The sequence below is a fragment of the Crocuta crocuta genome, unplaced genomic scaffold, assembly GCF_008692635.1.
Source record: "Crocuta crocuta isolate KB4526 unplaced genomic scaffold, BGI_CrCroc_1.0 scaffold89, whole genome shotgun sequence".
Lineage (NCBI taxonomy): Eukaryota > Metazoa > Chordata > Mammalia > Carnivora > Hyaenidae > Crocuta > Crocuta crocuta.
Window position 1 is genome coordinate 222 of NW_027551559.1, and position 26,637 is coordinate 26,858.

The 26,637-nt window shown below is 46.1% G+C and overlaps 1 protein-coding gene across 1 annotated transcript; it reads right to left on the minus strand.

Moving 5' to 3' along the window:
- Nucleotides 1-3,468: 3,468 nt before the first annotated feature.
- On the minus strand, nt 3,469-25,446 carry OTULIN (OTU deubiquitinase with linear linkage specificity). Its single transcript, XM_077749428.1, has 6 exons — nt 23,497-25,446; nt 18,392-18,486; nt 14,777-14,920; nt 10,255-10,380; nt 6,501-6,770; nt 3,469-3,981 (listed from the first exon to the last, which is right to left on the minus strand). Exons 1-6 carry the CDS (start codon nt 23,780-23,782, stop codon nt 3,787-3,789), a joined length of 1,116 nt encoding a protein of 371 aa, XP_077605554.1. The 5' UTR covers nt 23,783-25,446; the 3' UTR covers nt 3,469-3,786.
- Nucleotides 25,447-26,637: the final 1,191 nt, after the last annotated feature.

The window sequence follows — 26,637 nt, forward strand, 5'->3', positions numbered from 1 at the left end:
TGGATTAACATATGATATCTGGATGAAAATGTCTGATACACAGTAATACATAAAGAATGGATATTACATGGCTTGAATTACAAACATATCTCTATGGCAAAAAATAGAGGTTACTCATTTCCTTTACCTTTGGATCTCTAGGATGTGGCTCTGTATCCAAACACTGGGATCCTAGTAGATTCTCAGTGAATATTTGTTGAAAAAAAATTACTGATTTTCTAAAATTTTTATAGAATATTTGATGTTTATAAATATTGAAGGACATTGCTTTGTGAATAACTATGTAATTCAACCAGAGACATTTACCTGAAAATACTTCACATCTTCAAGGCTAAAAATATGAAGGGTGCCTATAGATTTTTTAGAGGAGGGGACCTCTCTAAAGTACAAGAAAGGATTTGTACACAAGAGCTACCACATTTTTATCCTGCTGTGACTATTAAAACCTTTGAAGATGAAAGATCTTTTATAACAAAAACACATTTATCTCATAACGTGATTATTATGCATAATACTTTCTTTGTTTATTCTTAAAACCTCTGAGTAATGCTTTACAACAGCTGCTTATGAAAGAAGTATTAATATAGGATTTGCTTTTAACTTTTTATTGACACCACAGAATTTTTAATGCACCATATTAACACTGAAGGGTTTCCTTCAATTATACTACATAACAAGTGTTAAATATGTTGCATAATTTTTCTTAGTATTTTACTTTTAAAGACATTGTACCTTATAAAAGGTGCTTTATTTATTCAACTTTATTCTCTGTGGATGTTAATTGGTTTAAGCATTGTGCCAAATTATATAGAGAAGAAAATATCTGTTCCTTCCATGGCTAAATTTATTTCGTGGCATCACTTGGACCCAAAAAGAACCTGGATCATTCTACTAAGTGCAATAATACCCAAAGGAAAAAGTTGGTGAATTCCCATCATGCCGTATTTCTAAATAGTTTTCAGGAACATCAGGAAACCGATCTTCCTTCCTTGACTTCTCCTGCCACATCCCCAAAGGAGGGCCAATTAACTAACCAGTCACCTGGAAAATTTCCAGTATTTCTCTAAGTAAGTCCAGCCCTTGTTGCACTTATGAGTGGTAAGGTTATGCTAAATAAAGGTCCCATGCTCTGGGAGCATGTATGACGACACTTAAAGTATGTTTATGTCCCTTTAATTGGGCTTTTCTCCTTGCAGGAGGCTGGCATTATGCAGACCAAATTAAGCCCCCTCCCCTCCCCCAACAAAAACATGCCAGAGTTGCCCTATCCCAGAAATTACCTAATGAAAGCAATTATCAAACATTCCTGAATTAGAACACAGCTTACAATCCTGTATTTCTTTGGAGGATTGGTTGTGGTTTTCATCCAGGCTACACGTTTTTCTTTCTTATTTAAATTGACCTTCTCAAGATGACATCCCATGATGATATATTATGTTACATAGAAATATTTCTACTGACCTTAGCTTGATGAAAAATAAACACGTTGAGTTTTTTTCATCTGGTTTAAATACTATGTATCTATTAAAGTAGTCACATTATTGGCACATTGCTCTTTTGGATGGCATTGGGCCATATCAAATCAAATCCCCCTTTTTTATACTAATTTATTAAAGGGATAAATCATATTTTAAATTAATCCCAAAGAAAAACTAGCCAAAATGTTTTTTGTATTTTGTGGACTTTAAAACATATAAATGGTCAAGCATTTTGTTTAAGTCAGTATTCTTAGAATCATTTTTATTTTTGTATTATTGTATTTTTTGTCTTTGCATATTATAGCTTATTATATTTGAATATATCTAAAATGATGAATACAGATCTCTGTTATATATATGATTTTTTTGTTATATATGACTTTTAATGAGGTAACTAGAAGTAAATCACATTAAGGCCTAATTTTTGCAAGGCACAAACATTAAGCATTAGTTAATGTTCAATATGATTATTTTAATAACAATTTATCTACAGGCATGAGAGAATCCTTTTGTTTAGGAATGCAAAGCAGGATCAAGTTCTCAGTCCCCCAGGGCAATTTAACAATGCTCCAAAATTGTGAGAGATTAAAAAAAGGATAACTCGCTAAAAATGTTAGAACAACACAAAGAGAACAACTTTAAGTATTAACCACTTCATATTCTTTTTTTTAATTTACTTAGGTTTTTTTTTTTTAGAGAGAGAGAGAAAGAACACCCGTGAGTGGGGATTGGGGATGGTGGTGCAGAGGGAGAGAGAGAATCCCATGCAGGCTCCAAACTCAGTGTGGAACCTGACACAGGGCTCAATCCCATGACCTCAAGATCACGACCTGAGCCCCAAAATCAAAAGTCGGGCACTCAATTGACTGAGTCACCCAGATGCCCCAACCACTTCAAATTCTTATTTGGAAATCAAGTGGAAAATAAAATGCAAATAGGAAGACAGAAAGATATGCAAAAGATGGAAGGGAAAAAGACAGAGAAGCAGGAAGAAAAGACAGAAGAGGAAGGAAAGAAGACCAAATTATTTTCCATCTTAATATTTATGCTCACATCCAATGTACCAACCCATAAAAGATTTCTCACCATAAACCCAGTCCAAATTAGAAACCTCATTATCATTCTCAGATTACCTCCTTCCACACCATCTATCCTTGCTAAGTATACAAATTCTCCTATTTCTATCACTGAAAATCTTGTATAAGTGCTCTTCCTCCACCTTTTTTAACTTATTTCACTTTAAATCTCATGATCTGTCTCTTAAGTGATCTCCACTTTTACTACAAACCCAATCCTGTCACCACTGCTATCTCTCAAAATATGCACTTGATCATGTTATTCCCAGACCAAAAGACTTTGAAAACGTACCACCACCCCTGCTTACCTTTTCCATCATGTTCCCTCTTATTTCCTTTGTCCCTGGTGTTAGCCAAATCACAAAATTTCACGTATAATGCATTTTCCGTCCCATTTAATTGGTATGCTTTTCCATATTTCTCTTCACTGAAGTTCCTTGGTTATCCTTCAAGACTTAGACTTAGACTCAACCAGCAAAACCAAATTCTCCTTATTCTGTACCTCAGATCACTTTGGTTATTCCACTGATATATTTTTTCATCTTTTAGTACATGTAAATAGATCATGCAATAGCGTGACTTTGGAGGGTGTGTAAGCATAAAATACTCTTTCTATAATTATTGACTTCCAGCTGTGCTATGTCACACCCTTCTCTCCTTTCTCTTAATATCTCAAACATATTCCATATTTTCCTGGTCATTTTGGTTGTTAAAAGTATATATCCAGTCCAGTCCAGTTCTTCAAACTTGTGTGTGATTTTATGGCCATCTGCACCCTGTCTCCATGCCAGCTCTTGGCCCAAAGGAGTCCAGGTGGGTTACAGAGCTAGATCTGCTCTTTCACTCTTTCCTCTCCTTTAGGTGCTAGCACTTTGTGAATTTTTTTTTTTTTTTAAGAAAAAACTGAGGGCAAGTTTACATTCGAGAGTCTGATTTTTGAGACGTAAAGAACATACTCCTCTCCTGTGGTACAAAAGATCTGCGTTATGGAGAAGATGTCGTCTGTACCTTCCAAAAGAAGTACTCTGAAGGCCCCCAGTGAGACATGTTGCATCAAAGGTGAGGGAAAACACTCAGTTAATTCTTATTATCAAAAGCTGTCTTCAGAACAGCCCCAGCCGGCATGGCTCTCAGGCCCCAACAGGTCCCGCGGGTCATCCTGAGACCGAGGGCCGCGGCACGGAGCGGCCGGTGCACCTTGGCCGTGGGGCCAGGGGGTCCAGGCGCGTGTCTCACAGACTCGTCTCCTCGCACACTCTGACGGGGATGTTGTAGTGCCGATCGTCCTCAGCAATCAGGGTCACCACCGGCCAGTCCAGGGGCGGGTCGGTGGGGTAGACCGTGATGAACTCTTCGGTGCTGTACTTGGAGAGCCGGTACACCCGAATGGTGTGGCGCACGGCATAGGCCAGGAGGAACATTTCCACCTGGGGAAAAGAGCAAACAGGTTTGCAGCGGGAAGCCACCCTGCAGATGCGGCGTACCACCTGCTCCCTCACACGCGTGGCAGGCAGCCCACAGCACAGGGAGGCCGCAACCCCCTTCCTTCTCCCGCCCGGGCCCTGGCCTCTCCTTGACAGGTGTTACAAATAAGCGGGTCACCAAAAATGGACTAAACATCTGATAAGGGACTTGCATCCAGAATATATAAAGACCTTTATAAGGCAGGGCTCCAGGGTGGCTCAGTCAGTTAAGCCTCTGACTTTGGCTCAGGTCATGATCTTGGGGTTTGTGAGTTTGAGCCCCATGTGCGGCTCTGTGCTGACAGCTCAGAGCCTGGAGCCTGCTTCAGATTCTGTGTCTCCCTCTCTCTCTGCTCTGCCCTTGCTCGCACTGTCTCTTTTCCTCTCTCAAAAATAAACATTAAAAGTTTTTTTAAAGAACTTTTATAACTCAACAATTTAAAAAAACAAATAACTAGTTCAAAAACTGGGCAAAGGATTTGAAAAGAACAGACATTAATCCAAAGAAGATACTCAAATGGGTGACAAGCACCTGCAAAGTCATCAGGGGGATGCAAACCTAAGCCTGTACACTGAGCTACCACTTCACACCCCCCACAACAGTTATGATCGAACAGAGAAGAATGAGGCAGCACTACTGAACTGGGACCAGGTTTCCTGCAGGGTGATGAACATGGTGTGGACACAGGCGGTGATCATACGTTTAAACGTACCAAGAGCCACTGAGTTACAGGCTTTAGGATGGTTAATCTTGTGATTCATGAACTTCAATTAAAAAAAGAAAAAGAAGTACATCTTAGGTATATACCCAAGAGAAATGAAACCGTGTGGCCACACAAAAAACCTGCACATAAATGTTCATAACAAGATTATTCAAAATAGCTAAAAAGTAGAAAGACCCCAAATGTCCATCAGCTGAAGCATGAATGAAGAGTGATCTGCCACACAATGGAATACATTGGTATATACACACAATGGAATACTGCTGGTGAGACACACTGCAGTATGGATGAACTTGAAATCGTTATGCTCAGTGACAGAAAGAAGTCACAAAAAAGCATGTATTGTATGATTCCATTTATAGGAAATGTCCAGAATAGGCAAATCTACAGCAACAGGAAGTAGATTAGTAGCTGCCTAGGGCTCAAGGGGAGGGGGAATTAGCACCAATCAGTACAGGGTTTCTTTTAAGAGTGACAAAATGGTCTAAAATTAGACCGCAGTGATGGCTGTAAAACTCTATAAAAATGCTAAAAACCACTGAGTTACACACTTCAAAAGGGTAAACTTTATGGTATGTAAATTATATCTCAATAAAGCCGTTCTGTTTTAAAAACGGACTCGCCCCGACAGTAGACTTTGTGAGACTCAAAGAACAAACTTCGGTCTAATTTGCTGACCAGCCGCCCCAGACTTTTCGCTGAAGCCATGTGCTTCGGTTCAGGAGACGTAAGTAGCCTATGCTGGGAGTGCAGATACTTTTTGTAAGTGGCTGCCGTTAACTCTCCCTGAGCCGGCAGTGAGCGTCAGCCTCTGCTCTTTCCTACACACCAGGAAAAGGTAAGTGTGAGTGGGTCACGTAAGCACGGAGGTAGCACTTTGGATGGATAGCCTTAAATGCTACTTTAATGACTGGCTTTTCCGCTAAAAAGGACTTAAGCTTTTTAGGGTCACAGAATGAGGGCAGTACACACAGGCAAGGTGTGGTGAGTCCCGGGACAGGACTGCACCGGGTCTCTGTGTAGAACCCAAGCTTAGCATCTCTGGAAGATCCAAGAGCAGGCTAGTCTCTACTGGCTAAGGCGACTCCCTTTCTATTTTTAAAGGATGCTAGCTAGTACAGCTACAGCTGCTCAGATTAAATAAGAAGACCCTCTGCTTCATTTATCTGCAGCCTACCAGACGCGGGCGTACTGACCCCATCTGCTACCCTGCAGAAGCCAGCCCAGGCCGAAATCAACGTGGTATTTACAAAACAGATCCACAATTCTTTTGCAACACTCCCACCCCCCTTGAAAAGGTGGGTGGAACGAATGCTCTCCCCTTGAGTGTGGGATGGATTTAGTGACTTGTTTTTAATAAATAGAATATGGCGTAAACAACGGCGTTTAACTTCCAAGGCGCGATCACACAACACACTGTGGCTTCCTCCTCCCTTCTTCTTGGATCACTTCACCTTCTGAGAGAAGCCAGCCGTCATGTCACAGACACTCAGGCAACCCAAGGGGAGGCCCATGTGTGGAGGAACTAAACCCTCCCAAGCTACCAACGAGGCCTCCTGCCGACAGGCAGGGGGTGCGCCATGCCGGAAGTGGGCCCTCCCACCCAGCCCAGCCCTCAGAGGACTGCAACCTCCTGAGGCCCCTAGACAGAACCGCACAACTAAGCTGCTCCAGAATGCTTGCCCAGCGAAAGCTCGGGAACACCGTCTGCTGATGATAGCTGCGGTTTTGGACTACTACACTCCCAAAGGCGCAACTCACCTGTTCAAGGCCACCAGTGTGTCCCACCTGGTTTAGATGGTTCCTTAGCAGCTGTCCAGGATCATTCGATGTGTCCCGAGCAAACAGAAGCACAGAGAAAAATGGTACTTCCTTTCCCTTCTCTTTATCATCATATAGTTCGATGGCTCTGTTTAGCATTAGAAATTTTACAGCTTCATAGAGGCTATATTCCTCTTCCTCGTTTGTGAACAGTTCATCACAAGCTATTTGCCTTGCTTCGGCACTTCTTAGTTCCGCCAGGCCTGCCCACTACAACAAGAAAGGTACATGACAAACGTTTGTTCTAAAACACTCTGGTATACTTCCATCCTACGAGCACAAAATTATTTTCAAAAGTAGCAATCATGGACTATGTACCAACATTCACAACATTGAAGTTTTCAGCTCAAACAATTGTACTCTTTGGACCACACAAATTCCTCATTCAGCTTCTCCCCCATTAATCTGAAACAAAAATACAGTGCACTAAGAAGCCCTGAGGCCACAGAATGGAACTTTCAACTCCCCTAGCACGCTAGACAATGAAATTGAACCAAAGGGTGCCGGGGTGGCTCAGTCGGTTAAGCGCCTGACTCTGGCTCAGGCCATGATCTCACAGTTCATGGATTCAAGCTCTGTGTTAGGCTCTGTGCTGACAGCTTGGAGCCTACTTCAAATTCTGTGTCTTCCTCTCTCTCTGCCCCTCCCCTGCCTCTCACTCTCTCTCTAAAATAAACATTAAAAAGAATATTTAAAAAAAATTGAACCAATCAGAAATACTTCTGGAGGTGGGCACCTGAGTGGCTCAGTTAAGCATCGACTTCAGTGGTTCAACCAGTTAAGCATCCAACTTTGGCTCAGGTGGTCATGATCTCAGAGTTCATGAGTTTGAGGCCCGCATCAGGCTCTGTGCTGATAGCTTGGAGCCTGACACCTGCCTCAGATGCTGCATTTCCCTCTCTCTGCCTCTTCTCCCCAGCTTGTGCTCTGTCTCCCTCTCAAAAATAAACATTAAAAAAAATTTTTTAATTAAAAAAAAAAAAGGAATATTCTGAAGGAGCTAACACGGTGTATGTGAGGCCGGTGTGTGAGGCTATGACGGGCAGCTAAAATTACTCATTCCCTTAAGGGGTTTCCAGGGCACTGACCACCCGGAAACACCAAGTCAAGCTGTAAAAATGAAGTTGGGCAAGGAAGACTGTGAGGTCTCTTTATTGTTAATTTACTAAGGTCTCCCCTCTAACTTCTTAAAAATATACATGGGAATTTCAAATGAATATATCCACTCAGGAAATGTTTACCAACTCCTGATGAAGAATAAAGCAGAGTACTAGATACTCAGCTAACAGAGACAAACTTTTTTTTTTTTAATATTTTTATTTATTTCTAGGAGAGAGAGAGAGAGACAGCGTGAGCAGGGGAGGGTCAGAGAGAGAGGGAGACACAGACTCTGAAACAGGCTCCAGGCTCCGAGCTGGCAGTCAGCACAGAGCCCGACGTGGGGCTCGAACCCACGAACCGTGAGATCATGACCTAAGCAAAAGTCGGACACTTAATCGACTAAGCCACCCAGGCGCCCCACAGAGACAAACTCTTAAGTGAACAAGAAAACTCAATAAATATGTGTGCTTTTAAGTTCAAGCAAATGAGGAGACAAAGTTCAGAGCCTTTTTATTATATTTTTTTAATGTTTATTTATTTGGAGAGACAGAAATAGAGCAGGAAAGGGGCAGAGAGAGGGAGACAGAATCCCAAGCAGGCTCTGCACCTTTAACGCAGAGCCCAATTCAGGGCTCAAACCCACAAACAATGGGATCATGACCTGAGCCAAAATCAAGAGTCAGATGCTTAACTGAGTCACCCAGGCACCCCAGAAACTAGTCCGTATGAATAACCAGTAACTACTGTTCCTCTCAAAAACCATTAAAATTCTAAATTCAATAGTAAATTTTAATGGTAACGACCGTACCACAGGATTCTCTTCAATATGTGGCTGGAATCTGGAACATCACACGTTTTCCAGAAGCAACCAAGCCGGCAGGGAAAAGCATGGCTCTAGAGTCAGGATCAGGATGGAATGAAGGCCTTGCCACCAAGCAGCTGGTGGCACTAACAGACATCTTTACAACAGGGATAATAGAGCCACTACATCTCGGTAGTTATGAGAATTAACCCATGAAGTGTTTCGCGGGCAGCCTGGCACGTGAGAGGTACCAGTTATGTTGGCTTAGATTACTAATGAGTAATTTGTATGTCATTGTGAATTGGAATCACTTAAACATTCCCAAAACTGAGGATCTAGTCATAGCAGACACAACTGATAAAGTTGCAATTTCACAAGACCTTAAAAGACACGAAAAGGAAACTGTCACAAGCGGCCCAGCTGAAGGGCCTTCCGGTTCCCTCAAACGGCCCCATTCCTGCTCTCAGCGGCCCCCTAACCCAGATCCTGGGTAAAGCGCAGGCCCCACCCCCGCCAAGCCTGTACTCTATGAACCCCAAGCTCCACTCTGAGGGGCCAAGAGAAGAGAGTTCCTATTCCCTTCTCTCGTCACAGTTTCTTTACCACTAGACTGCCCTTGACAGTGAACTCTCCATTAAACTCTTATGTTTGTCAACAAAAACTAAGTTCCAGGAGGTCAATGCCCTCAGTTCACTTACTACACAACATATTTACCAAACACCTATCATGTGTCAGGCTTAGTACTCACTGGCTGAAAAGGATTGAGCTGGACAGTCTCTCGTGGAGTTCAAAGTCTAACTGGATGGCAGACTATACTGGGGGAAACCGATCAACATGCAGGGTAAGTGCTGAGGGCTCTGGAAAAGAGAGCCCAAGTGGCTCAGTCCGTTAAGTGTCCAACTCTTGATTTTAGGGCTGACAGGTCAGAGCCTGCTTGGGATTCTCTCTCCCCTCTCTCTCTGCCCTTCCCCCACTTGCACGAGCTCTCTGTCTCAAAGTAAATAAACTTTTAAAGGAAGGGAGGGAGCGCAAGAAAAGAAAGAAAGAGAGAGAGAGAGAGAGAAAGAAAGAGAGAAAGAGAGAAAGAAAGAAAGTCGTCTGCCCTCCCTTACCCGCCTCCCTCCCATTTACAAAGCCTGAAGCCATCAGCAAGCGCCTCAGGCCAGGGTTCCTGAAGAAAGCTTCAAGCAAGCAACCTAGTAGACAGTGTGGACCAGTGTGCAAGGACATCCAAACCCTGTGGAACACTCCAGAACAGGAGTATTTTCTTAACCAAATCACTGGGAATCTGCCAACCAAGTTCTCCCTGTAATTCTGTTTAGAGAAACTCTCAGGACAGTTTTCAAAAGATAAGTCACTGAATCTACTCACAGGACAATCATTCAGGAATGAAAACAAGTCTAATAAATATGCAGAGAATCTTAAAACATCAACATAACTGGGAAGAATTTAATAAAGATGCACTCATATCACTGATAATACTGTAAGAAATAAAGACAAAATACAGACTATCCCTGAAGCTTGTCACTATGACTCCGAACAAAGACTACACTTGTTTAAGGTTTCCTTTGAAGAAAGTTAAACATTTCACTAAACATAATAAATGGTGTTATTTCCCCATCTTCCTAAAGCCTTCACAGGAAGACTTTGTGTTCATTTAAATCGTGTTGCCTAAACCCCCGCCACGGGCATGTGGCAGTCCCCTAGGTGGGGACCAAGAAGCGGTCGGCTGGGGCGGTCAGGAGTGAGAGCTCTGTGCCTATCAGAGCAAAAAAACTACACGTTCCAAACCTTCTTCCTGAGCAGCATGAGGGACTCCTTAATTCTGTCAACCAGGTCCTCGCTCTTCCCCTCAAATTTCAGCCCAAGTTTCCACTGCTTGATCCAGTTGTATTTGCTTATGAGTTTTTCCGGTAACTGGATTATCAAGAAACAGAGAGATAAAAAGGTGTTAACACCAAGAAATCCATCACGGGATCCCAAGAAACTGCGAAGCCTCTGAAACCTACCTTTGTTTCCAGAATTCATTCCTGCACATTTGTCTGGGTTTGGGATGGAAGACCTACGTCTGGAATTGTGGACTCAGAAAGCACCCCCTCCCCAACCCCAGGAGGCTGCTGGGGTGAAACGGTGGTTCTGGCTGAGATACAAAGGCACCATTTCCCTCGCTCGGCTCCAACCACAGCCAGAGCATGGGGACATTCGGGCAGGGTCCACGCGGGGTCTTCACAAAGCACCCCGGCAGCTACTGAGCTCAATGGCAGGCTCCCTGCCACTCCCTAATGCCCAACGTAGGAAGGCGCCTCAGGCATGCGAGACGGTCCGGGATAAGGTGAAAACCTCTTTCCTGATTAGAAATATAAAGCCTAATTTCCAATATACTGTGTATCCCCAAAGTTTTGACATTCAAAAAAACAATGTGTATCTAGTTTAACCACCTGATCAACATAGTAAGAGAAGAACACCATGGAGAATAAGAAGTAAACAGCCACGGTGGCCTAGCTCATTAAAGAAGGACCGGTTCCTTTCTCTTTCTCTTCTTTTCCTGGAGTGTGTCTTATTTTCCTTTCCCCTAATCATCAACAGAAGCCGGAGTCTGAAAGGCAAGCTGGGACACAGCCTGACGGATGACATCACAGGAACCCCTCACAGTCCCCACTGCCTTGGGTGTGTCAGGAGAACATTCCCAATTAGGCTGGGCACAGGCATGTCGCTTTCCTGATATGAAACCCAGAAAGGAAAAAGGTAGCTCACCTCCAAGTCAAAAGATCATTAAAGGAGACGTAATCCCTACAACACCCTACGTGGAATACAGTTTTAAATGAGGCCACACATTCAGTTCCCCGGGGAGCTAAGGCTCTAAAGACCCTTTCACAAAGGGTGATTCCAGTTTTACCTTCTTGACCTACAGCAACTATGTAAAACAAAGGTGGTTTCCTTTCTGCAAAAAACAAAACCACGCAGGGGAATTCCTCTTCAGGTAACGTGACCCCAGGGACCATGATCCACACTCACTCACTGAGCGGGGAGGGGCTGTCCCCTCCCCATTTCCTGTGACCACCGCACCAAGCGGCCCAGCTCCGCGCCCACGCTGCCCAGCATTTCACCAATGTGTGCTCACTTCTGCTGTGAACCTTCAGTTCAGGTTCTCAGATTTGTCACCAGAACCTAAAATGCCCTCATGTGGCAACAAGCTGAAATCACAACTGGGCACAAGGAAGTATCTGCTACACTGGGAAAAGGGGTACAGAGAAGCCCAGGACACCATCCGAGCAGCCCAGGGCCTTGTATGCGTGCCTAAACAGCAAGCACAACACACAACTGAATTACTTAAAAGACCCCAACATTCTAACTACACACAGGGAAACCTTGACATAAAAGTCCGTTTCCTCATGACTTCCATGCACCGGGCAAACTGTTGCTAAGTAATGACCTCGCTCAGGGGTGTATGCCTCTGGGAGCCGTGGAGATCCTGGAGAAAGCCCAAAACACAGGGTGTGAGAAAGTAACAATGAGGAAAGAATAATGCAGCTGGAACGGTTTATTTAGAAGAAAAAATGGATCTACCTTTAAATGCTTTCCAGAGTCACGGAGCACAGAACACACGGAAATAGCCATTCCTTTCTACTACATACAAGAGACTGCACTTCTGTTAGAATGAGGGAGATTCAAACAAGAAACAAGATTTAAACAAGAAATCATGATCAGAAATATTTCAGGATAAAGTAGGTGATTCGCTGAGATGGAATTTCACTGTGACTGTACATAAAACTGCCTGTTCTCCAGCAAGTGCCTACAATTCCACCACCACCACCATGATCAGAAGGACTGCAGTTAACAAAGATGTGTCCTCAAAACAAATTCATGAATAAGAGCTTCGATATACAAACACTGTCACAGGTCCCACCTGTTCAGAGACATTCTAAAACCCAGTGTCCTGAAGGACAGCCCCCTCTCAGGGACCGAGACACTACCCCAAGTTTAAGAGCAGCCAGACCAAGCCACCTCCGACAGTGGGGTCGGGGTCAGGTGGTCCAGCTGCAGTCAAATACGGAGACAGGGATCTGGAGACAGGGAGCCCAGGCAGGGCAGGGGAGAGGCAGTGAGGGCAAAGCTCCACCCCCCAAGGCTGAGAAGGGAGCACAGCCAGGGGAGAGGGCGTGGGCTCAGACTAAGGGGAGGGTCTCTCAGTCCAGCTCTCCTCTTTCCCTGTCATGTTCTGGAACCAAGTGTGTTCTGGGAAAGAGGGAAATGGCAAAATGCTACAGGGATCGTACCTCAATCTGCAAACACAGGCAGATACAGCCAGCTACAGGGTGCATGTTCCTTAGTGACAAAATACGGCTTCTCGGGGCTCGCCCGAACTCTTGATGAGGTCAAGAAACGCTCCGCAGCGCATGGCCCACAGCCCAGAGGCCGACATCGGTTCTCAGTCTACAACTCCTACAAGCTTAGGTGTCCCAGGACCTCTCTGGTCCCAGAAGCTGCAGGGGTGGCTTAATGGAGAGCCGGTGCGGTTCAGGAGAGGCTAAGTATGCAAAACGAGATCCCCTTTAACCTGCCTGCTGAGCTCTCTTCCGTGTCCCCAGAAGTAGGCAGTGTTCCCAGGCTCCTAAAAGCCCCACGGACACACGGTAACCACAGGCGGTGGTGCCATGAACAAACCAGGACACATGACTGTCACCGGACACAGGGTGGTGGTCAGAAGCAGCCTGGACATTTCAAAAAGATCAGGGAGCAGGGTAAACGGAGGCAGACGGGTCACCGGCTCTGCTCAAGTACTGACAACTGCAAGCCTCTTACACAACTTCAGACCCAGCCCTGACCGCAAGCGGGGCTTTACTTAGTATGACAGGATCCATGTCACTCTGATGTGTCAGGAAGGTGCATAAGAAATGACTTTCATACTGAAATTCCCTTAAGACTGTCTTGTTCTGCAGCAATAGCCTCAAGTATCACGTGATCTGCTGTCTTCAGCAAGTATACTAGCGAATTCAGATTTCACAGCGAACAGATGACGTATCACAGTTACACAAGCAGTGTGTGGAGACAGACAAACCCCTGTCCCAGGCCAGGCCACACCCGCTCCACCTGCACGCCTGGTCGCACCCCACCTTCTTCCAGGCACGCCGCACCACCTGCCCCTCACTCCCTCAAACAGGCTCCCGTCAGAGTGGACTCTCTCCAGGGAAGATGGTGGGGGAGCCAGAATGAGCAGGAATGGAGTGGCCTCGGCAGGCGGTGCCCTTGGAGGCCGTGTGACCCCGCATGGGCCTAATCTCTAGCTCGGCTGCCAACCAACTTATCTAAGTCGTCTTCATTCCAGGAAAATACCCAGCTCCCTCAACAGCTCCTCAACAGGAACAATCACCTTGGTCACACTCGCGTCTGTACGGAGGACACAGGCCCAGAGCCGTACCGCCCTCGACACGGGATCTGACCGGCCCAGTCCCAGAGGGAGCTGTGGTTCAGAATGTTCCTTGAGGACACGGCTTCGTTCCCACTGCCAGCCACACGTCATGTGGCCTCCGACTGAACTTGCGATCCATTCATCCCGATGTCCTTCCCGGGCTGCCGTTAAGGCCGATCTCCCACGGCGAGCACTCCTGGCTTTTGTTTACAGGTTTGGTGTTGTGGTGGTGTTGCTATTATTGTTTCGGCACAGGACTTCTGAGTTTCTTCTAACTAATGTCTCATTATCAGTTCTGCCCAATCATTCCTGCCCACCAAACTCTTTTTTGGGATATTCTATCATCCAACCCATCCCATGACTCCATCTGATGTGTGTCATAGACACAAGTCACACTGACACACCATTCTGGGTGTCACTACTACACAAAGATGGCCAGGCCTGGGATACATCCCCTGACCCTCACCTCCCAGGCCTCTCCCAGGCCACCTGCTACACCAACTTAACACTATGCAGAAGGTGTGGATTTCTCACAATGGAGCTAAAGCTACAGAAATCTGCGTCCTAAAACCCCGACAGGTGCCCGGCGGCTTCCACACACAGCCCACTCACTACACACACCGACACCGAGTCAAACTGTCGTAAGCAGTTGTTACAAACTAACCACCAGCTCTCTTAATTCAGCTGAATTATTCAAATAAATTCGATGACTTTTCTGGGAAATAGCAATTATTCTGGGTCCTTCTATCATGCAAAATCACCCCTGCCCACGAGAATGAATAAACCCACGTGCTGATGTCACACCACGGGCAGTACTGGTGAGTAGCGTGGGCAGAAACGTGGAAGCTCTCTCACAAAAACGACTGGAAACATTGCGGACTCAAACCTGTGGTGGCAGCGTACCAGCGTGAGCTCTGGGTCCTGCAGCCAGGACGGCAGCGCCGCCGGCTGGCTCATCGCCTGGAACAGGGTGGCCCTCAGCGCACAGTAATTATCTCCACGGACTCGCCTTATGGAGGTGAACTTCTGCGACACCTCCTCGTAGCCCTGGGTAAAAGCATCAAAGAATTCATAGTGGTCATTACTGACTGCAGAGAGTAGGGAAAGTTTTATTCCTGTGGGGGAAAAATGTGCCCGCCCATCATCAGAAGAATGAGAACAAGCTGGCAGAGGCCTTCACATAACCCGTTCTAATTCCTTTTTTTTATTAACCAAAAGAAATTAACAGATGTTAGTATTGTACAAAACATCAGCATTTGTAACAGACGCAACACACGAGAACATATAAATAATACACCAAATATTATAAAGACACTACCGCCCCTGGAGCTGGAGTTAGATGTCCCTTTCTAAACACAACTGCTGTTAACACTTACTTATCGATAACCGACTTCTGAGGGGTTTGAGCTGTGTTGAGAGTGACCCAAACTCTAACGAAGAGATAGGAAAAAAAAGAGAAACATACTAAGTTTCTATCTCCCTTTTTTAAAAAATAAGAAAAATCCCATGGGGCGCCTGGGTGGCTCTGTCGGTTAAGAGTCTGACTCTTGACTGTGGCTCAGGTCATGATCTCAAAGTTGTGAGACTGAGCCCTGCGTGCCAGGCTCTGTGCTGGGCACGGTGCCAGTCTACGATTCTCTCTCTCCCTCTCCCTCTGCCCCTCGCACACGTGCTCTCTCTCTCAGGGGGGAAAAAAATCCCAAGCTTCCATGGTGTACTTAAAAAAAGTCCGCATGCTAGAAGATGTCTGGATAATTCTATTAGACTCTTTAAAAAGTGGACTCGTGTGTCATTCTCATCCAGTCTGGAGGTGAAACAAGGAAATGAAAATGCTCAGTGACATACGTGTTCAGTCACCCAAACGTATAGCCATCCAAATGGACCATTTCAAAGCATACTCCAAAAAAAAGCCACCATAAAATGGTCCACAGGCACCCAGACAGCCTGATTTGGATGCTCGAGCGTCAGGATCCACTTTGCTAACTCCTGCACTTCACTAGCCTCGTCCTGTGGACCCTGCTGCCTGTCTCACTCACCCTTGACTGTCGTCACTTACACACAGGAAGGAACGTCGCCCTCAATGTGGGGCAGACACCATGCAGGCTGTGTGTAACTTCAGGACCCTCATTATTAGTTTTCAAGGTGCAAGTCACAGGATGGTGTTCCAGGTGGGTGTGAAATGATTTCTCTCCAACCATAAAATTTTGAGAGTTGCGTTCTCATTTAGCGGTCCAATCACAGTACCACACTAAGGGCCCACGGAGCACATCTTCCCCTCTGTGGACTCCCAGCTACCCTGGGAATAGTCACAACGGCTAACTCAACGGTATCTGCATCTTTCCAAATGCACCATTACGCATGCTATTTCACAGGTGAATCAAAGTTCTAAAATTAATTTGGATTTATACATACTTCCCAAAGAATATCCAAAACAAAAATAAACCATAAGATAAATAAGGGCAAAAAAAAAAAACAAACTGAGACCCAAACTGTTAGCACCAGGTCCCTGAGATGCTCTGATTACTGCCACGGGTCCCAGAGTGACACTTTTCCAACTGATGTGACTTTGATTATTTGGTCACTGAAAGAGCCCAACTACATGGTCAAATCTTTCCCTCAAACTAAAATCACAGGGAAAGGATATTAGCACGAGTTCCAAAATACGGAATATTTGGATAAATTAACAGATATCTTCAATGATGGACCCAGAAGTGCCAATTGTTAGAACAGATCCTTTATTTTTTTTTTTAAATTTTTAATGTTTTATTTATTTCTAGGAGAGAGAGAGAGAGACAGCGTGAGCAGGGGAGGGTCAGAGAGAGAGGGAGTCACAGACTGAAACAGGCTCCTGGCTCTGAGCTGGCAGTCAGCACAGAGCCCAACGCGGGGCTCGAACCCACGAACTGCGAGATCATGACCTAAGCGAAAGTCGGACGCTTAACCAACTAAGCCACCCAGGCGCCCCTAGAACAGATCCTTTAAAGAGTCTGAGGTAATGAAATAAAATTGCAAGTCAGGGAAAGCATTTCTGGGGAAGATGAGAAAACATATGTCAGGTATCCAGCCTCCTGGTTGTCTAGTTTGATACAGAGCTGTTTAGAAAACCTCTAAGCAGACAATACGCATATGCAGCAGACGGCCTGGCAAATTTAAATGTTCGTGGTCCCAGGTACTTCTTGAGTGAGCTCCCGACCTAGGGCCTGAGACATGAAGAGTCTACAGTTCAGACTCACGGGGAGCAGAGCTAAATACGGCTCTCAGAGCTTTAAAAGGAGCAGCTACATTCTGAGTAAGGTCAGCCCATTTCAGGGCAAGCCTGAGCAGCATATGAAAGAGGCACAATAGTTTCTATAAAAACAAGCTCAGGGGCGCCTGGGTGGCTCAGTCAGTTGAACGGACGTCCAACTCTTGGTTTCGGCTCAGGTCATGATCGTGGGTCGTGGCATCGGGCCCAGCGTTGGGCTCCGCACTGAGCGTGGAACCTCAAGACTCTCTCTCCCTCCCTCTGCCCTTCTCCCCCACTCACGTTCTCTCTCTAAAATAAAAAATAAAGAAATAAATAAAAACAAGAGCTAAAGAAAAGAACAAATGTATTAGAATATTTTAAAGTTTAAACTCTAACACAGATCTAAACAACAACAAAAATAGATGTTCCTATCAAATAGAACAGGTCCAATATCTCTAATATAAAAGAAGTACATTCGAATTCACAATGTAAATAATCCCAAGGGAAAAATGACCAAGGGATAAACCCAGAGGTTTTGGAAGTTTTAGGTTGAAAATGCCATTTAAGTAGCTCAGAAATGGTCAGAGTAGCAATTTCACATCGTTCAACCCCGTAAGGAATACTGGACTGAGGGCACGGTGGAGGGGAGAACCGCAGGGTGGGTCAAGGGGTCCGACTGAACAATAGCGCAGCCCAGCCATAGCAGGACCACGTCACAGGCACCCCCGGTGTCCCACAGCCTCAGGTAGGTTGATCCTTAGGTAGGGTCATCAATCTATGCAACGGGACCAGGAGGGGCAGCTCCAGGGACAGTTAGAAAGGGAGCAGTTCCAGATCCCTCTGCACAGGGAGTGCAGGAGAGCCCAAGCCCTCAGACAGGAAAGCATGACCCCAAACCCAGGTAGGGACAGCAGCAGGGGTGGCCTCTGCAGGTCCCATCCCCAAGGCTTTTCCCACCGCAGGCCAAAATGACCTGTCCCCAAATGACCCCAAGAGGACAACCAATGATTGACCCAACTCTGAGCAGCACAAATCTACATCTAGCAGATACCTTTTTCAAAGAAACAAAGTAACTGAATAACTGATCCTGACTCTGTATTAATATTGTGACTCAGAACAAGTCCCTTACCTTTGGAGTCTGTTTCCTCATCTCTAAAATTAGAATATCAGTATTTATGAAGTCTAATAGCAGTTGTTGTAACTATGTCTAAAAATATAAAAGGACACATTACGTAATTACTTTTGATAGACTATTTGAAAGACTGGAACTATGTGCATGCAGGCACCCGTACCTTTTTCATACATGTGGCTTTCTGTGTATTTCCCCTCCATTCTTTTTTGCAGTAGTCCATGATGTCCATTTCAGGAGCTACACTTAATCTGGCTTCTGTTGAAGAATCAAAAAGAAGCGTGGGTAAGGCAACAAAGCATCGTCAAAATAACAGACTGCTTTACTCAGAGGTTACTTTTTCCTCTAACCTCATCCCACAAAGATCCAGAACGCCGCCACTCCCTACCACCATCGCGTCACTCCTGGATAACCTGGACGCCTTCCAACGGGCCTCCCTCGTCCCCGTACCTGACTCCCCACACGGCAGCCAGAGGGATACACTTCACACTTGAGTCAGACAACAGCCACCACTCCGGGGTTCTGACAGCTCCGGAACCCCCCGAGTCCCCCAAGTGGAACGAATGCCCCTACTTCCTACAAAGGCCCCCATGTCCTACCCCCAGGCCAGCACCGCGTCTCGGGCCTCTGCTCCTCCCCCTCCCCAGAGCGGCTGCTCCAGCCCTGCCTGCAGCCTCGCCTGTTCTCTGACCCCTGCAGGGCTCCATCACTCCCTGCCCACCGCTCTCTGCTCAAGTGTCACCTAACACCCCCAGGTCACAATGCCACACACACAGCTTCACTCTAGTCCCCTTACACTGTTTTGTTCTTCTTCTTGGCACTGATCAACACCGGCCATATTTCTTTTTCTGCATTCCTCACCTAAATCCCCACACATTCCCACCCCCACAAACACAATACAGCAAAATGCCTGAACGGCAAGGGCTTATTTTGTGTCTCACTTGTCATCTCAGCACCTGGAACTGCACTGACACACGGTGCCTGAGAATACTATTCTCATCAAATTAAATGTGCAAGTCTCAGCCACGAAAAAATACATCTAATGGTTTTTACTTTTTATATCCATCATACAAAAAGATAACAGCTACCTTAACAAAAACTATATTTGTCTTTATTTATTTACACTCTGCCTGATCCCAAAAGGCTATAAGCTGTTGATAATAAGCCAAACTGATGAAGCTCTCAATATTAGCCCAACTATGGACCTCATTTGACTATAACGATACATTAAAAAAAAAACTTGCAATTAAATTATATAATAAAAAATGGCTTTTAGATTTTCCTTGTTTAACATATGAAGTTTGGGTCTGATTTGTGGTATATGTGTATGCACGCACATGGGGGGAGGTGTTTTAGGAAGAAAGTGAGGTAAATTCTCACACACACCTCGACGTCCTTTTTAAATTACTGAAGAAGTAAATGCTAGCAAGGAAATTAGGATATAAAGACCGAAGCACCTTACAATGTATTTACTCCTGGGGAAGGTATAAAGTAAAAACACACGCAGCTCAATTCGACAAATATTTACTGAATGTCTAACACAAGCCAAGCACTGAGCTGGAAACCGGGGTTACGAGGGCTGTGAAGACCCGGGCTCTGTCCTGGACGGGTCTGTGGCCTGAAGGAAGGACAACAGCCAGGGTGCGATGGACAGAGGGAGGAGTAAGGAACACAAGTCCTTCCGAGGATAACGGACATCCGATCTCTGCGGCCTGCATCAGGACCGGCTTAAGCGCAGGCACACCCTCGAAGCAAAACACGCAGAGCCCGCAGACACCAGCGCTGCGCCTCAGATACAGGCCCGCTGGTGCTGAAATTCAAAAACCGTTCTTTGAGCGTCGATGCCGTGGAGGGAAGAGTTCCTCGCGTCTGCCTCCTCGCTCACCTCCCCACAACGTACGAGAACCGCAAAGGTGCAGGGTTGAGGACACCGGGCCGTTTTTCCACCAGGCAGGGTTAGGAGCCTTACGGACAGCACATCCGGCGCAGGAAGGACCTCGTGGGAACAACGCCCTGCCTCCCTACTCTCCCGGCCCGCGCTCCCCCTCCCTGCCTACACCAAGAAAAGCCCTGGGCCCCAGGCACGGTGAGCCAGTGAGGGTGGGAAAGGGAGCACCCACACAGCTGCTCGGCTGCTCGCATCAAAACGATGCTCTGAGTCCCTTCGGGAGGGAGGCTCCAACAACCCCCATGCGCCCTCCTCCAGGACAGGAGCTAGAGGCGCGGGACAGGCAGTGCCTGACCTCAAGCAGCTTCGTTCCTTTCTTCATTTAACTGCAAACTACAGACTCTTATTATTTCCAAGAAAGAACATTTCTTTTTAAATGTTTATTCATTTTTGAGAGAGTGCGTGCACCAGCGGAGAAGGGGCAGAGGGAGGGGAAGAGGATCCAAAGCCGGTTTCGCGCTGACAGCAGAGAGCCTGATGTGGGCCTTGAACTCCCAAACCGTGAGATCGCGACCTAAGCCGAAGTAGACGCTTAACAAATGAGCCACCTTGGAGCCCCAAGANAATAACCAAGAGGTCTGGTCCCGACCCCCATACGGTAACAAAGACAAGCATTCAGAATCTGGAAAGATGTGGACTTAAAACTGAACTTCAGGAAGCTGGGACTCTCAGAGGGAGGGTTAGGGCAGAAATCACACTCTTTCTGTAATGGGCTAGAGAGTAAATAACGTGGGCTCTGAGGGCCATACGGTTTCTGGAACAACTACTCAACCCTACCATGAGTGAAAGCCACCACAGACAATATGTAGACTCAGAAACTCCAATGAAACTTTATTTATAAAACCAGGTGGCACATCAGATTTGGCCAGGGAGCCATAGTTTGCCAACCCCTAGACCCCTTTGTTAATGAAAGGTGTTTTCACTAATAACGAGAGAGCAAAAGAAAACTTTCTGCATTGGTCTGAGCTCTGGCTTGGGAAAGAGGAAGTCTCCCTGAGAATTCAAAATTCCCAGCTGCCTCTCATACAGGGACAGGGTGGGAATTCAGATTAGCCCCAAGACCGTGGAAACTCAAGTTTAGAAATTAGCAATAATGTGGCCCAAGGTCAGTGACACCCTGGGTGCCTCGTGGGAACAAGGCCAAACTCTTTCGCAAACTCAAGGCAGAGCGCACGAGCCCTACACAGAAACGCAAAATCTGAGCTTACAATTCAAACTCTGAAGAAACGAGAAATAAGCAAAGATAGCACATGGCATAATCAGACCTGCCAAGATTTTCAGGGAATGAAATGTTCAGATCCAGAAGAGGAGGTTTTAAATGCTTAAAGAAATAAAAAGGAGTAAGAAACACGAGCAAAGGGCAATAAACTATCAAAAAGAGACCAGGCAAATCTGAAGGGAAAACAGAACTTTTTTAAAAAGAAAGATTTTATTTTTAAATCTCTATACCCAATGTGAGGCTTGAACTTACATCCACAACATCAAGAGTCGCATGCTCTACTGACTGAGCCTGCCAGGCATCCCCAGAACTTTTCCAAAAAAGAAAGAAAAGAAAAGAGATGCAAAGAAATAGCACAGAATGGAACAGAGGCTGCAAGACAAAAAAATCTAGGAAAGGGCATGTCACAAGGAGCCTTGGATGACGGAAGGAGGTAGCACACATCTACTGAGAGTTCCAGAAGGAGCACATGGGGCGAAAGAGAAAAGGACAACATTCAAGACGATAATGGTTGAGAATGCTCCCAATCTGGTGTAAACGAGGCATCTAGGGATTCAAAAGGAAGACAACCTCAAGCAGTATGTTTTTCAAAGCCCACACTTCACAGACATCAGAAAGAAACTGCAGAGAAACACACATTATCCACCAAGGACGGGTGTGTGACTGCAGTACTCTCACTCCCCTAGAAATGACAGGACAACGGAATAGAGTCCTCAGAAAGGTGAGAGAAAACACCTGCCGTCTGGGGTTATTAGACAACAAAGTGAAACAAATTCTCCAGCCAACAGAGCTCCCTGCCAACAGACCCTTACAGAGGCACTGCCCAAGGACCTATCTCAGGAAGGGCGCTGAACCCAGGACTGAGGCGCCGGAAGGGGTGTCAAGGGATCCACCTCGGCTGGGACTGAAGCTGAAATGACACACTCGCTGAAAAGCGGGAACAGCCGCAGCGTGCGGAGGGCCACAGCGGCGGTCAGGGTGGAGTCGCTGCTCCGAAAGCAAGAAGGCCCTGCGAACGCAGCGGGGACACCCGACGACCGAGGAAGCACCTCCTCCTCAGGAGCACGACTGACAAGGACTCTGCGTCCGGAACGGACCGTGTGCAATGGCAGCAGCGGAAACCGCGCACCCGCGGAAACTTCACGGAGGACGGAGAGCGCGGCCCAGGAACGCACCTGACTGTGGACACCGGCCCGGACGCCAGACTGGACACCCAGCATGTCTCCGAGGGCTGGCACGGTAAAGAGCTCCGCCAACCCCTTGTGAGGACGACTCAAGAGAGCCTTGAAAATTATCAAAAACCCCGCTCTGTATCACGGGTTCCTAATCACACGTGTGACAATGATTTGTGTTGACCATAAAGTAAACAGAGGTTAGTTCTCAAAACCGACCAGCAGAACACACACACAGGACACAGGTCATGAGAGAAAATGCCACCTGTGGGTCGTTTACAGCATGTTCCCCCTCATGGAGCACCCCCACTCAGCCCCTGCCCGGACCAGCGGGGAAGGCCAGGCGCCCCACACAGGGGGCCGGGGTAACCCCTCACCCTGGCGGCGATGGGCCCATGGGTTCTGCGTGCAGTGAGAAGAGCAGGCATAACTGAGCAGAAACACGGACAGAAAGTCATGAAATGAGGGGAACTGGGCTACTGACCCCGCGATCGCTCTTTCTCGCAAGCCCATCACACCCACGCGGCCACCTGCAGGCAAAGACACATGGAGCCAAGCTTCTCAAGAAGTCCTTCCGCTGGAAAGGAAAGGGGCATTTCACACCCTAACTCTCCCTCTAAGAATATGAGGGAGAGCAGGAGCTGAGAGAGGGCAGTGTCAAGAGCTTAAACAAATCCTCACGGTGCAAAAATGATATGAATGTAGAGGACGTGGGGAGAATGTGCGCATGAAATTCTTAAAATCTCAGGAACCGGTACTGCCCAAACATACTCGGCAAAATGGACAATCAGACACAGCTAAGTGCATATGCAGAAGAATGTTTCGTAGGAAGCACGTCTCAGTATTTTATGGAAATGGATACACTGATTTAACTGCATTTTCCACTATAAATAGTAAGAAGTCTATAAATAAAACAATTCCAAACATACCTGATAACCCTCTTTCATGTATAAGTAATTCTTTGTCCTTTTCTATTTCATCCGCGGCACGATACATGTCCTCCTCACTGAAATCACACCAAATTAGACATTTCAAAAATTTGTTGCACGGACATTTTCCCTCATATTGCAATATACGCGTGCTTAAAAAAGCTGTAAGACACTCAAAGTTTAACTTTTTCATGTTACATGACGATGACTGATGAAGTGTGGCTCTTAAATCCTGGATGCACACGTTTCTCTCACTCTGCTTCACAGTTTCGTACGTCACAAGCATATTTTACAATCACTACTTTAAAAACAAGGGACGGGAAAATATCGATTATTTCAAGTCCTCAAAACGAACAACCCTCCCGAGGCTCCGAGTGCTCTGACCCCCACATCCACGCAGCCACCCACGTCCTGTGGCACCATCCCTCCTGTCTCACGTGCTGAGCTGCTGCCAATCTGACTGACTTGGGACTTACGTGATGGGCTCCCCAAGAGTCTCTCTCTAGCCCCATTTAGTGACTGAACAAGAACCTACTATGTACTAGAAAGGAGGAAAACCCCACAGGTGCTAGACAGGGACTGATAAAGCGTATCTCCTTTACCCCCAAGATAAACCACAACCTGACAATGATGAGAAACAGAAATACCAACTCTATCTTGGCTAAAAACCACAAGACAAGTGGAAGCCCACACAGTCCAAAGTGGACAATGAAATAGCACATGACAGAGGACAGGACAGCCTCCGTGCCGGTGGCTGGTAAGACCAATAAACTTGCAGAACCCCAGGAAGGCTCAGGGTGCCGGAGACGCCCAGAGCTGAAAACGAGGAAACTGGCTGGCACAGACGTATGCTGTAATCGGACCCCCAATTCCCTATGCCAGCACACCCCCAATCCTCACACAAGACAGAGACCCCAGGCCCGATGAATCACAGGAAGGAGTTAATAAGGTTAATAGCAAATAAGGAATTAAGCGACGGACCCGAGAAACTCCCGTCCCCAGTTACCCCAGCTCCCAGCACACGGCCCAGCACAGCAGGGGAAAGAGGAAGGAAGAGGTAAGCCGGAACAAGAGACAGAAGAAGGGGTACTGAGAGAAGCGGACTGAAGTGGGGAATCTAACATACCCACCTTCTCCCACGTCACTGAAACGAGGATGGCTCCCAAGAAGCAGGGAAGTCTATATATGGACCTAATCTGCCACTCTAGCTTGTACCCCACGCTTCCGTCCAAACACCTGACCAACACCGGCCTAGGCTTTTCCAGCTGGGGCTGGCTCCCTCCACTCTCTCTGCTCAACACGCGGCTCACTGCTTAACACATCAGGACGCACGTGGCATGGGCGGCCCTGCCCCAGAGCGCCATGGCTGGAGTGGGGACCCGGAAGTCATAACGTCAGGGTTTAGCCACTCCTTGGCACCTTGCTAGCCCTGTGTGTGCGCCCATGGAACTAAAGGAGCTATACCTCTCAGCACCTAAATGTAACCACCTGTAAACAAAAGACAGTAAGAGCACTTTCCTCAAAAGAGGTTGTGAAAAGACACACGTAAATTATGAGCGCTCTGAAGAGTCAGCTGCTCTGATTCTCATACGACAGCCCTGGTGCAGAGTATTAATCAACAATTCGCCCAACAGTTATTTCCTATTCCTTTTTTTCTCTCTCGATAAAGGTGACGGTGTGGAGGGGCCTACTTTTTAAAATACTGTGGCGCTGAGGGGACATCTTAGGAAAAGGTACTTTCCATGTGCTCTGACCCCCGTGAGATTCCAAGGAAAAGCCATGGCGTCACCCCAGGAGCCCACGCCAGACGTAAAAGAAAACAGAAACCAGATTCGCAGGGAGCTTACATCGAACGCCTAAAATAAAAAGGGACTAAACAGGTTAGTTCTTCTTTCAACAATTTCATTGTACCTTCCGGCCTCTTTCCTAGCTTTAGCAAAGAGGAGAGAAATTGTGATCCTACAAAACAAGCATTTAAGTGATCATCATCAGAGGCACGTCTTCAGGCAAGCCACTTCCCTAATCTGGCCTTAGTTTTCTCATCTTCAGAGTGGGAGGAGTGGGCAAGATCCGTACGCTCTGCGTGGTTCCTCTTCCAGACCTGAGGTTCTAACACACTATGAACCTATGTGTTGTTAAAAAATTGTGCTTCAAGAGAATTCTGTGGCTATGCTGCAGACACATTTGGCTCTACTTTTGTCCTCTTCCTTTTTAACCTGCAAAATAACCAAAGTGCGATCACAACCCCAGAGCCCAGAGGAAGTTCCCTAAACAAGCATCTCCGGGAAGAGCCACACATGCAAATCCCCACAACGTCCAATAGGAAAGAAACGAAAAGAAATCGACAGGAGAACAAAATGCAAAGGGAAGACAGAGGAGAAGGAAAGATTATTGGAAATAAAAAAGCAGTGATTCAAGATACACAAAAGAAGCAAAGCAGAAACTGATGAATGGGAGGCCAGAGCACATTCAAATTACTTCAGCCACAATCAGATTTCATTCAGATCCTGTGCACAACTGTTTGCCAACTTCCCTAGCCATCAAGGACAAGCATCCAAGGACATTCGCTAACTTCACAAAGCCACCAAGGAAATGGTAATATGGCTTCTAATTCCTTGGAGAGAGAATAAATTTTAAGTGTAAGCAGTAAGTTCTATTAGTATGGTCAGAGGAGAAGATATCTAACAACCAAAATGAAATAGTCACCCAACATAATGACAACCGACTGAAGAGAGAGAGAGAGAGAGAGAGAGAGAGAGATATGTGACAGCAAGAAAAATAAAAACTTTAAGAAACTAGTTCATGAGGCGCCTGGGTGGCTTAGTCAGGTAAGTGTCCGACTTCGGCTCAGGTCATGATCTCACGGTTCGTGGGTTCCAGCCCCGCGTTAGGCTCTGTGCTGACAGCTCAGAGCCTGGAGCCTGTTTCAGATTCTGTGTCTCTCTCTCTCTCAGAAATAAATAAAACATTTTTAAAAATTAAAAAAAAAAGAAACTAGTTCACACAATAAGCTTTTGCTTTAACCTTTTTAAGCATTGAAATATTAATAGTTGAAAATGACAAATGAAGCATTTACCAATTTATTACACATAAATATATTATTTATTATTTATAAATGTGTTACTTATTTTTTATGTTTTT

Excerpts from the sequence above, each read along its gene's own strand:
- OTULIN (XM_077749428.1), bottom strand. The coding sequence starts at position 23,782 with ATGCTTGTGACGTACGAAACTGTGAAGCAGAGTGAGAGAAACGTGTGC. Across the intron at positions 14,921-18,391 it reads AAGCCACATGTATGAAAAAG|GGCTACGAGGAGGTGTCGCA; the intron begins GTACGGGTGCCT and ends GCTTTTACCCAG. Across the intron at positions 6,771-10,254 it reads TCATGCTGCTCAGGAAGAAG|TGGGCAGGCCTGGCGGAACT; the intron begins GTTTGGAACGTG and ends TTCTTGTTGTAG.